Raw genomic sequence first — 13,232 nt, 5'->3', positions numbered from 1 at the left:
ATGGGCTGTGGCTTCTCGTCTTTCTTGCCTTCTGAACAGCTGGCCTTGAGTCTCCCTGCATTTGGCACTCAGTTCAATTCCTTGCTGTCCCTTGCACATAAAGTGCAATCAGCCGAAAATTAAGGCAACAGCTCACTGGGTAACACAGTAACCTTGAGAGTTAGTCCTCCTGCGTGCATCCAACCCCTACGTCACTTGTGGGCTGAGGAGATGCTGAGGCTGTATTTCAACTGGGAACGGCGTTTAACATTTACCAGATAATCTCATTGTTTTTGAAAAGCTTTGCACAGGTAACTCAGTCAGGACTCCAAGTCTATTTGGATCAGTCAGAAGTGAAAAATGATCGTTAATGCCTGGTTTGTAAGAGGGTAAAGCTGGGTACTAGGGGCCCAGTTGCAAAGACTTAGCTCTGCTGTCACCTGCTGAGGGCAGGAGTCGGGACGCTGGCTCTACGACCGTGGGCTGCGTCTCAGCCAGGGCTGAGAAAGCTGGCGTAGAAAGTTAAATGTCTGTACAAAATTTTCAACAGCAGGAATACAGGTTGCTATCTGCTTTTTCAGGCCCTTCCTTGCCCCGTGACCGAGGGGCAGGCTTACCTGTGGCCAACCACTGATCACCCGACCCGAAGGCAGCTCCCATGGCGAGGATGCCTCCACCTCAGTCGTGCACCTTGAGGCTGGATGGGCCGCGGTGGGGCTCTGTTACCCCATGCCCACAGGAGCCAGCGGAGGGGAACGGGCTCACGCGAACCCGTTTCCTTGCAGAAGTCTAGCGGTGGTCCTCGTGATGTCGACTGTAGAGCTGCCTTGCAGTCTTCCATGAAAGTGCCAGTAATGAACCGCCTTTTCGAATAGCAAATGTGTATATACACAATAACAAAATGCCTTTTTGAAACCAATACTGTGATGCCCACCAGAAAGTAAATTGGCCTTCAAAGGGAGGGAGATCCCAGCCGGCTGGTAGAAACACACCTAGGGGCAGGGGAACAATCAAAACAGCCCTTTCGTCCAAAAGAAGAGCTGTAGAAAAAGCTGAAGAGTTTCCACAGGATTTCATCGATGTCTGCATCAGACAGAGCAGCTCCGGGATGCCTGCCTCCCCTTCGCTCCTCATCAGGACTGTTTTACAGGTGATGCAGGATGGTGCAATCGTGAAAACTGGCTACTTCACTGCATTGTTTATCTGTTAAACCAAAGGGAGTTAAGAAGTGATTTTGCAGAAAATTATTTTGGCAGCTTCAGCAGGAAAATTCTGACATATACCCACGTCCACTATTGGCATGTTAATATCTACAAGGCAATATGAAATGCAAACGATAAACCGAAGTCTAGGAAAATAATATGCAAGCTCAGTTACTAATTCTGAAGCGGGTTGAATCAGTAATATTCAAAACCACTGCCCAAAGTGTTTTAACATTACTTTCAAAAAAACAAAGTTTAACTCCAACAGTAAAGTGGTTTTAAGAGGTAAACCTACTGAAGTAATTCAAACCACAATTTCAAAATAAGCCATCCAGCTGCATTTCCTCTGGTATTTTAAAATGTACTAGAAGCTTTCTGATTTGTGGAAATGAGAGCACATAAGCTTATCAAAGGAGAAGAGAAACAAAAACAGCTACACCATTTTAATTCTTGTACTATGAGAATTTTTATATGAAAATAAAAGCATCAGTTGTCAATCCCGACTGCTTAGCCCGATCTGCATTCTTTACCAGAATTCAACTTCTACTATCGTAATTTTTAGGCAGCGGCAGATTTTGAGGAACATGATGAAAGGGTAAGGTATTCGAAAATTAAGCACTCCCAGAAATTTTGTTTTAAAAGAAGCAGTTGTTATATTTAGTATCTTAGATCAAAAGCACTGTTCAGCTACCTCATGACAACTGTGCATTTAGAAGCTCTTCTCGAGTGTGGCAGCTGGCAACCAAACTTCCTTTTTTGTTTCAGTCAATATCCAGCAGTGGAAGTACTTTCAATCAGAAGTTACGGGCAATTAATTAAAAAAAAAAATTAAAATGTGTTCCTTTTAGGTGACAAATATCTTTAAAACAATGTTATTTAGGAAGTGAACACCCTTCTTCAATAGCCATGGCCACCTACAAGCCATGCGGGATGGAGCTGACTGCCCCATAGACCTCTATGCCTTCCAGCACCGCTTAGGTCGTGCCAAAGATAGTTTCTGGTCTCTTTACAGTCAACAGAAAGAGTCCCTCAGCACTCTGCAAACAATTTCGCATCTGACTGCGGTACACAAGTTTGTATTTTGGGTACATTCTCAATATTTTTTTTTCATGGAAACTGTAAAATGGAAACAGAAAAGTACAAAAAATACTGGCTTAGGGATAGAGAGGATTTCGGACATGACAAGCAGCAAAGTGATATGATTATGTATCTTTGTACTGCATAGATATCACGTCTATGAAAGAGTGGGGTGGCCAGTCATGAATCCTGACCCACGTGCAGCCGACACTTTAACGGAGGTCACAGTCACGTGCAAAATAGTTTTACCCATGTGAATATCTGCAGGCTTCCCTGGATTACTCAGGTCTTCAATTAGATTAATCAAGCCCATGAAGGTTCTCACATGCTCAAGTATTTGTGGCACCAGGTACTAAGGAAGAGGAGGTTGAGTCCTGGCTGGGTTTTTGTTTGTTCATTTTTAAACACCCAGGTGGAGTGTCCTGACCTCCTTCCTCCATGACTCCCTGGTACCCTCAATTTTCCCACAGGCAGGGTGGTTTGAGTAATAACTGTTAAAATAACAACTGCAAGTGTTTTCTGCAATACTAGGGATAATCCAGGGGGTGAAACCCATTTTAACCCTGGAAATTCAGGGTAATGGATTTCCAGAGAAACTGGAGCTAACTATTCAATAAAGATTTATAAACAATATGCAATAAGGAGCGATGAACATGGGAGTGTGTTAAACAGGCCAGAAATAGGAATACTACTTGTTTCCAAGAACACCGGGTTTACTACTCAGAACTTACCTTGCACATTGTTGTACAACACTATAATTACGGGGAAAAAAACCCCACCTCAAATAATTTGAAATAAATTTAATAGCAGCATTCTATTCCCTCCCCTCATTCATAGTGTTAGTGGAATGTAAAAACATATTAAATAAGCCTCAGACCTTAATTGTCAGTGTTAAAAATCTCCAGGCCAATTCGATTGCCAGTTTGCCATGTGTGTAAATGTGTAAATGCAGGCTGAGGTTTTCTTCCTGTCAGAAAAAAAGGCAGGATGTTTTTTTTTCAAATTTTTTAATCAATGTGATCCAATTTTACACCTTGTATTCTGTTTAAACCTGTTTCTCCTGCTTCAACCCAGAGTGTAACATGAAATTGAGGCACAGATTTTAAAGTCTCCACATATGCTTATTTAATCAACGAACGAGTGCCAGACTCTTCTTCCCCTTGGAAGGAGCAAAGCGCCAGTTCCTTGCTCACAGGTGAGAAGTTTGCTAAAATCAAGCATCTCACATTTTTGAAGTATCATGCAGTTGAATACAACTGTATCACCAAAGTAACTTTTTGGAGAACTTAGGTTCCCAATTTCAGCTTAATTATTTTTAAATTACCATAGGTATTTAGTAGTATAAGACATCATTTTTAATGTAACTTATCTTGCTCCCTTTACTGTATTTGTCGTTCATTTCCATGAGATTGGCTATGCAGGTGAAAAGAGACATTAAAAAACCCAAGCTCATGTAATAAGAAGTAATCACATTTGATTTGAAGACATAAAGATCATTTCAGGAATCCTTAAAAAAAAAAAAGCAAAGATCACAGCAGACCTCTGACAGGAAAAAAGGTAACGTTAACTGTGGAGTGACCAAAACGCTTTTTGGAAAATTATCCTTTTTAAAATTTATAAATTTATGTTTGTATAGTCAAATATATGTTTGTATCTGCTCTGATTTGAGAAAAAAATAAAAAGAAAAAGCCACCATCTTTTTCAGCTGTGTTAGCCATCATCTGGATTATAACCATCCTCTTATTTGAAGCTGATAAAGCAGTTTGCTTTAATAATAAACAAATTATAATTAATAGGTGCATATTTTTATGTCTATCATCTTAAAATAGATATTAAAAAGTGCAGAATTTAAAATTGCTATACACCTGATACAGAACCACAGCAATGCCATTAATGGTGCAATTTCCAAGCATAATTCAATACATGCCAACAAGCTGTTTTTGCACTACATAGAAAAACAGGTCAAAACCTAAAAATAAAACCCCACATTCACTGACATATATTTTGCTGTCTTTTCTTGCTTTGGTAATTTCAGGTATTTTGAAATGGTTTGCATCACCAGAGGCACCTCAATGAGAAGTGGCGGTCACATCAAGAAAAAGGAAACTATCCAAACGGTTCAGGTTTTTCTTTCTCTGCTCTAGAGAAGAGTTATAATTTTCAGAACCAGTGTACATTCATGTTTGTTTGCGTCTGGAAGTTCAAGTAGCAGTGATCATCAAACGAAATGTATTCCTGTTTTAAATGGGAAAATACCAACCCAGAGCTAAGCTATGATCAGTTCTAAACCAAGCTCCTTCCAAGTGTTCCTTCTGTGATGAATTCTTGAAGCATCTTTCTATCATTTGAAATGTTACCCACCCGCCTTTCTACAAATGATTTGCTATTTGCTATTATAGACAGGGGATCTGAAACCAAGGTTTACCAAACTTTTTGGCTGTGGAAACTTTACTGTGGAAAAGAATATAAAACTGTCTCATAAATTTACTTGTCAGCAGCAAAAAGACTCTTCAAGTGTCTTAACCACTGTACAGCTCGATAGTTTTAATACTTCAACTTTTTTTTTTTCCATTTTTCATTGTTGAAGAAATAATTTCACAATCTCAAATCAAAGTCAACACTGCAGTGAGGAGAGCTTTTCTACTTTATTACAAAGAGAAGAAGCCTTTATGTGGTCAGAAAATACAAGATTGATCTTTTTTTTTTTTTCTCTTCCTATGAAACGCTGCTGTTCAAACAGCCAGAGTGAATTGTCTCAGTTCACTTCTTTAAGTCCCATCACATTCACTTGGGTATGGATGTCCTTGGCTGCTGAAAATCTGGCCCTTTAGTGCACAGGGCGACAAAGTAGTCCCCTGACCAGCAGTTCCAGAATGTCCCGTTTTCATATATTGCATCCATGCACACCTCCTAAAAATGAGGTACAGCAGGGCAAACATTTTCGAAAATAGATGTCATATATATAATATATACACATTCGTACATACATACCTTTATTCATGTGATGTCCAAAAATTTAAAAAAAATGTACACATTTATTACAAAATCGTAACAAAGACTGGACAGTGTTTTGCTCATTCTGGAAAGATGAAGCTCAGTAATACACAACTCTGGAAACTAACCAGAGACTGTGGCAATATCTTTCTTCTAAACAGTCAGATATTCTTGCATTAAGCTTGGCGAAAACTGCCTTTCAAAAACAGAAGGGGAAGTAAAATGAAGGAAGCAAACCTTGCTCATCTTTCCAAATGAAATACGAGAAGGATCTTCACATAAAAATGCACAAACATTTTTTATTACCAATAGTGCTACAATGAACAATGCAAATTTTGTTGTCTAATTTTTTTTCTTTTTTCTTTTTTTTTTTTTTGTTTTTACATTTTGGAAAACTAAGTGGTAAACTTTTGTCAGTGTACTCGCTTGTCTTTACAGACCCAAGCTTGTCTGCTGGCAAAAAATAAAACAAACAAAAATTCAGACCCTGCTCAAACTAAAGAAAAACAATTACAAATTTAGTTGTTGGGCAGCACATAATTAGTAAGGCAGGACCTCAAATGGTGACCCTTCGCATGAGCCAATTGCCAGATCCTCAAGGAATTAAAACCGGGATGCCTGAGCCACATCAGTTCTGCAGTTATGTTGAGTATTGTGCTGAGACAGCCATACCCCAAGAAAAGGGAAGTCTTTAGAAGGCTTGCTGAGCAGGGTTGTAGTTGAAGGTTGATGGCAGATGAGGCCTTTCTTCTAGTTTGTCATATTCCAGATGGAACTCCTACAGTTAAAATAAAAAATAGGAAAAAAAAAAAAGACAAAACCAAATAAAACAACGTATCATTTACCCGTCGAGAACCATTCATCCTACCAGTCATACTTGAAAAGCTCAAATACGGAAGAGATCAAGTCCTAACTTATCTCAAGGCAGAAACACATGATTTTGCTCTCTGGGATTCTATATATTAGTTAGGAAAAAGTCAATATCCTAGGCTGTTACACCTGCAACATGTAGGCTCTCCTATTCTTTATAATGTTGCATTATTCTCAGAACCCTAGTTACTATCTCAAACTATTTTATATATATATATACACACACAAAACACAAATATACAATCATGGCATGAGCTGAATTATGAATAAAAGCTTCTGTCTTTCCACAGTTCAGATGTACAGAGACTTTGTTTGGATTACCTAAGTTCTGGGATATTTTGTGCCATACTACCAGACCAAACTGTAAGTTAAACTAGATAGGTTTCTCCTTGTTACTACAAAATTGGGAAACATTATCTAAAATGCTAGAGACAAACTACTGAAACCTATTTAATCCAGAATTTAACAAAATATTCCACCCCATTTCCTACTCAGATTTAAGCTTCAGACTCACCAACCCTCCTGTACATCCTGAGCTCCTTGCTCCTATATCACACTTTGCCAACATCTGTCATGACAAATTCTCCCGGTATTTTGTAAACAACCACACAAACTAAAAATCTTTACCCATGTACTCAGATGCCACACAAGCTACTGGTTCATAAATAAGCAGCTTTATTGTCTCACTGGCACAATCACTTGACTTTTGTTTGAGGGTGTCTGGTTTGCGTAACTGTAAAACATTTCAGTGATCCAGTAGGAATTCTTAATCTGACTACAGGAGCTACTACAAATCAGATTGTAACCACTCCTGATGTCTAAATGCATCCTGATTATTACACTGAAAAAAGCAACTTCCTTCCCTGTGACCTTAATTTGTGCACATAGCCCTAATTAGCGCACTTTGACATTTGGTGCTTGTTACTTCAGTCATGCAAAAATGTACAAGGACTTACTTAAATCTTAAGTTTTTCACATCCTCTCAGCAGTTTAACTGTGTCTCATCCCCGTTTTATCTTCATTCAAGAAACAGAGTAAGCAGAATTTTCAGAATTGTTCTTTAAGTTCTTGGTAATTCAACAACAGCTACCTCGGACATGCACAGAAATTTATTTTCCCTAACTCAGTGGAGAACCTCAGCAGAACATCATCTGTATCTGCAGAGCAAACTTACTCCGCTATTTTTACATACGGATGAACACACTAAGAGTAGTGAACAGATTATTTTAGAACACTCCTTGAAGTGATTAAACAGTGTAATATTTCAGTTTTTACAGGTAGACAAACTAAATTAAAGACCAAGTCAATGCAAGACCAGAAATAAAATCTAGGAAACCCAGCTCTCAGACTTCTCTTCTTCAAGGCAAAACAAGGCCCATCTAGTATAGAAAGAACATTCAGCATGGTAAGGAAACAAAGTAGGGGAAAATGCTAAGCATTCAGTAAGCCTGTACTCCCCAGAGAATGCTGTCCCTAAAGCCAGAAAATCGTAGCAAAACCTATGTGAGGTTACAGCCATCTGCACTGAACTGCTGTACATCTGCTTCATTTCTGGTTCCCCATTCTCTACTCCAACCAAGGGGTTTTTTAGTTGGTTGGGTTTTTTCTTTTATTTTGGTCATGGGTTTGTTTTGTTTGTTTGGGCTTTTTTAGGTTATATATACAGGTCAATTGCTTTTGGGATTCCTAATTAATACTGCATGCCAGTTGGTGTATGTTCTCTTTTTGTGCAGGTACATACACGTGTGCTGATACTGAAGAGATGCCTGCTCCCTCCTTTTGCCAGAAGCAAGATCAAAGTGTACAAATCTATGTGGGTATTTTGGTGTGAAAGGCTGGTTTAGGCTGGGCGGATCTTCAGTAATTCTGAAGTCATTTTATAATAAAAAAAATACCATTTAAACTTCTCTCCCATTCATGGCTTTCAAAGTTTCCATTTTGCACATAATCATGGAAGGGTCTGCAGATTACTATCGATCTATGGTCAGCTGTTCGGGAACTGCTTCTTTAACAAAATTGTAAAGAAAGAGACGGGTTAATAATAAAAGCTTCAATCAGTTACCTGAACCTCCACATGCTCTGAAATGCCTTCAAAACTACCCACGGAAAAATGGCTACTTAAACCGGTAAGACAGTATCAGTAGCCTAGAAAGGGCTTTCCAAACTTAAGGTGGTTGTGTCCCTCTATTGGCAGTAGTAGCTGCGAGCAAGGTGTGCGTCTGAAAGAATTGCTCAGGAGCTGGAGCATTTGTGTGCCACAAACTGGAAGCCCCTCATTTAGAAGAAGGAATATGATTCCCTACCAAAGTTTCTTTAGAAGTATGTGAGTTGATACTTCAAACTGTCATTGATTTTTAAAATAAACAGGCTTAAAACAGCCTTTTTGATTTGCATCCCAGAGTCAGCAATGCTCAGGTCCAATGTCCAGTAGCGTATAAGAATACCTAAAGTTGTATCTGACAATACCAAAAAAAGAACTCATTGACCAAATATTTTTGAAAACTAAAAGGAAATTATTTATTACATATAGAAAAATACTTGTATTACAGGTATACTTTATGTTTTTGCTTTTGATTCCAGGGGCCACTGTGGTTTAGGATGTGAACAGTAGCACTGATGTGTTTTAATATAAGCAGATACAAATAAAACACCATTTATCCATTGACAAACATCTGTTAAATTGTTTTATTTTCCACATGGAAGTAATTATTAAAAATTAAATACCTTTTATTGACCAAGAATAACGAATACTAAATGTGTGTGGAAACTTATAGCACACGTACGACACTAAATAAATTGTTCTACACAAACAAATCAATCACTTCTCGTGTCATCCTGAAAAACTGTTTTGATGGTAAAGTCACATCAGCCTGCACATGTACAAACAATAATAGGTAAGAATACTAAAGATAGAAGAGAATTGTTTAAGGTGATCTGCAGCATTAACAGACAAAACAAAAAGTTAGCCAAATAGGAAGTGTCCTGAGGACAAAATATTCTGGACTGTGTAAGTCCACCAAAGGAGAGGGTAGAAATCCATGGCTAGCTCAAAAATTCCAAATGGGACCGAAAAAGCAGCATTTATACTGGCTTAAAGATGGATGCAAAGATCCAAATTTAAATTAGGGGCTGAATTAAAATGCTATGGCACATCTCTATTAGAAGAACAAATTTAACTTTCTAGGAATTATAGAAGTATTTCAATTAATATTGATCTTAAAAGGATAGGGAGTAATTTAATATAGGCAGCAACCCTTTAAGCAAATAAACACTTGGAAATTTAACCTTCTCTCCCATAAAGAATTCCATGTTTTGTAACTATAAAATCAAAGTAAGAGGGTTTTATAATCTTGTTCCTTAAATGGGATTAATTCTCCTAAAATAAAAGTATTACATAAATAAAAGTATTTCAAAGGAGAAATTCCAGACAGTTTATTTCAGACAATTTAAATCAGGATTTCAGTAAATGTGTAATTGTAGAAGGCATTTTTGTCTCATATCCACTTCCCTTCCTCTCTCATTTGTCTCTCTCTTATGTCTCCTCAACAGCAGCAAACTATATAGCCAAATTCTCAGTGAAAAATCAAAGTGTCTTTAACCATACTGTACTTTCCACATGCCCTAGGATGAAAAATGATATATACAGACATATCTGTAATCAGCATTTTCCTCCATTTTGTTCTGCATTTAAGGTGAATTTGAAGTTTATTGTCATTCTCTCCCCCCCCCCCCCACTATTTACTACCACGTATCAAGATAGAATTAATTTGATTTTATTTCCTAACAGTTTAGAAATTGTCTCATTACTCAGCTGTTTTGCTGCATTTCCTTCCCTGGTCTAGGAATATATATATGGAATATAAATACACGTATTCTAGGAATATAAAAATAGAGCCTACAGCTTAATGAAAAAGATAATTATTTGATGTTTTCTTGAAAGAAGTTGTTCAGTCTACTCTACTGGACTTTGTTAAAACCAATGTAGGACACTATCAAAAAATCTGTTAAACCATGTCTGGTTTATGTTTTTACAAACTTAGTCTGAAGATTTAGTAATACTATCCAAAGTAAACAGCTATATTTCACTGTATCTACTGTAATTCAGTATAATTGAAAATAGGTACAATAAATACATAAGCTCATAATGTATAATGCACCATGTCTGCAAAGCACACCACATTAAAATATGTGCTGCCCTATATTTGAGCATATACACTAGAACAACAGACAAATTTATAAAGCACCTTGAAGAATAATTTAATTTGCACATATAAAAGACAGTAATTTACCAGAAATAATTCTTGTCTGACTGCTTCAAAAAAGGACTAATGAAACCGTTAAGCAGCAATTACTATTGTGTCCTTCTAAGGAACTGATATTCCCAGCATTCACTAATACTGTAACAGTTGCAGTTTATCAGAATTCTTTCTTTTTTTTCCAGCTTCTTATATTTTTAATTTCCTGAAACATTAATTAATACTTTTGTGTTTGTTAGGAGAAAAAACACCAAACAAACTTGGCCATACTTTTCTTTGCATTCAAAGCAACATGGAGCTATCAAATACTGCCATTCTTGTTATGGTAAGTCTATGTTAGTCTTCCTCCAAGGAAATGTCAAGTCCAGAAATTAATATCAGAGGTAACAACATTACTATACAATGCCAAGATCACACCTGACATACATCTAAGTTCTTATTTATTTATCATGGATGGAAACATCACAGAATTACTTCTAGCAAGTGATTCCTTTTCCATGTAACAAACCAGCAATTTTTCCCCAAATCCTTCTCTAGCTTCCTGGAATCAGTACTCAACTTGCCTGCTGTATTTTGCACCAAACTAAATAAAAATTTCAAAATAATATTCCAGTTCCAATTTTCACATTAACAAATACACAAGCCTAAAAGAAAAGATATTCTCTCTTCCTATGGACACTGGGGGGGGAAATCATGTTCCTTGTTAGCTTACTGCTGCAGGTGCAAAACTTTAGAAAATACTATCCCTCCCCTTACAAGCTACCAATTGCTTCTTAATGTTGGGGGAATTATTTTCAGTATGCAAAGTAAAGAGAAGACAATCTGTGTAGATCTTGGGCAAAATCATTTGGAGAACACTAGTGATTCATATATCTCTTTCACTGTAGTATCTCCAGGAATGACTACCAGATGAAGCCAGCTCTACTCTTTAAAAGAGGAAGGATGTAGTGTGCTAATTAACAACTGAAACACTGAATACTGAATTTCAGGACAGCACTCAGGACTCCAAACAGAGAAAATACTGTCTTCAAAAGTAATGCTTAAGCATCAAGTAGCAGCTTCACGCATTTACTACAGGTAGAAAAACAAGAGACACTAAAGAGGTTACTAAATCTTATACAATGGGCACGACTACCTCCTAGTAAAAGAAATGTTGTGTTTCCACATAGGGTAATAACTCAATCTGATCCATCAATATATGAACCTATATGAGGCTCTTATTGCTCATAAATAAATGGAACATATTCCATTGACTCCAAAGAAGAAATCTATCCTTTCAAAAGGTAATTACTTCCCCTCTGATAACCTTACGTAATAATAAAATAGCTTTAAACAGTGTCTTGGGAAACCTAAGCAAGTATACCAAGCAGCAAATAAATAATTCAAGAATAAATTAAAACTTTCCTTTTGTTTGGCTTTTCTTTTGAGGGGAGCGATGCTTTTGCTTAAAAGTTCTGGCATTACCTTGCACATATGAAAATCCATACAAGTAGGGCTTGCCAATAAAACCTTCAGTTACAAAATCTTGGTTTTCTTATGGTCACAGGAAAGGCAGCAGAGGCAACCAGTCACACATGCAAATGGACCAAAAAGCCTCCTATATAATTTGGGGCAACTAAAATGTTAATTTCTGAGGGGAGCTTGCACAGACTAAGCAAATTTACTGGGGGGAGGGGGGAAGAAAGGAAAAAGAGCATCTTGTCTAGTTAATCTCTAGATGACGGAAAACTTCAATATACTGGCTAGGAAGAAATGTAATGCACTTAACAGAGGGGAGAACACTGAACTCTATTCCTACTAATTTAAAGCTAATATTTTAAAACACATCAACAGACATGTAACTATTTAATGCAATATTTCATAATCTCCAAGTGTATAGATGCAACTTGCTCACAGAAATGAAATGCCTTTTCAGCAAACAATTCGTAAGTTAGGGTGCAGGTGAAAAGATGTCTGATTAAATGAAATCTAAGCACATGGAACCACAAAACATAGTTCCAACATGCTGGAATGACATCTGTTGAGTTCAAGGCTTCAAGATTAATCTGGTCTGATCCGTTAAGTGTTTTTAGAGAAAAGCAATAGTGTGATACCGTATCTACAGAAGGTCTGACATGGAAGTTTTATGTTTACTCTTTCATTGATGAATCCAACACATTGGTTAAAACTTGATGTGGCAAAATCATGCCACATCCGTAGAATCTCATGTAACCAAACTTAAGTGGGGAATGAGATTCTTGACAAACTATTTAACTCAACCAAACTCTAGGTAGGGGTAATGGCTGTATGTATATTGTGAATTTATCTTTTTTTCAGCTCCAGCTGAAGTTGGATGCATCACCTTGTAGGACAGGCTATTTTCAAAAGAGCACACCTCTTGCCAGGTTACTGAATGTTAGCACTCCTGATTTCTCAAATAGTGTTTTGGCACATATCTGCATTAGAAAAATCTTTGCTTTAGTGGAGAAGAAAAGTCACAGAAATCAGGATCCAGCAAGGAAAAGGCATTGTACAAGATGGTCTTAAAGGCTGGGATTGGAAGTTGGATGGTCTTAGAAGTTGGAAGATACTGAAAATTAATTATATTTGGCAGAAGGTGGAGAAAATGAAGCACAATTCTATGCATTTCTTCAGCTAACAAGTAAAGGGTGAACATTACTGACAGTATTCATGGACAGAAAGGAACAAACAGATAATCAGAAGTGGGAAAGGAGAAGACCATAGCTTTCAGAGTTTTTTAATGCCTCTTGGCCTAGAATACAGAAAAGAAGCACCATGAAAATATGCCTCCACCCTACAATAAGTCATTTATTTCAATGTACTCTGATGTTCAAACAACAGAGCACAAAAGTCC

The 13,232-nt window shown here is 37.3% G+C and overlaps 1 protein-coding gene across 6 annotated transcripts in view; it reads right to left on the bottom strand.

Moving 5' to 3' along the window:
• Positions 1-4,884: 4,884 nt before the first annotated feature.
• The window catches only part of CNOT2 (CCR4-NOT transcription complex subunit 2), a 93,723-nt gene continuing 85,375 nt past the window's right edge, over positions 4,885-13,232 (bottom strand). For 5 of the 6 annotated variants that reach the window (XM_072863498.1, XM_072863516.1, XM_072863508.1 and 2 more), the window contains one exon: positions 4,885-6,030. In XM_072863498.1, coding sequence (XP_072719599.1) covers positions 5,944-6,030 — 87 coding nt within the window. In that variant the 3' untranslated portion in view covers positions 4,885-5,943. The remainder of the gene's footprint in view (positions 6,031-13,232) is intronic. The other variant, XM_072863489.1, reaches the window with a different exon arrangement.

This window comes from Ciconia boyciana, chromosome 1 (genome assembly GCF_034638445.1).
Source record: "Ciconia boyciana chromosome 1, ASM3463844v1, whole genome shotgun sequence".
NCBI lineage: Eukaryota > Metazoa > Chordata > Aves > Ciconiiformes > Ciconiidae > Ciconia > Ciconia boyciana.
Note: the sequence above shows the minus strand (reverse complement) of the source record. Positions and strands in the feature narration are given on the sequence as shown.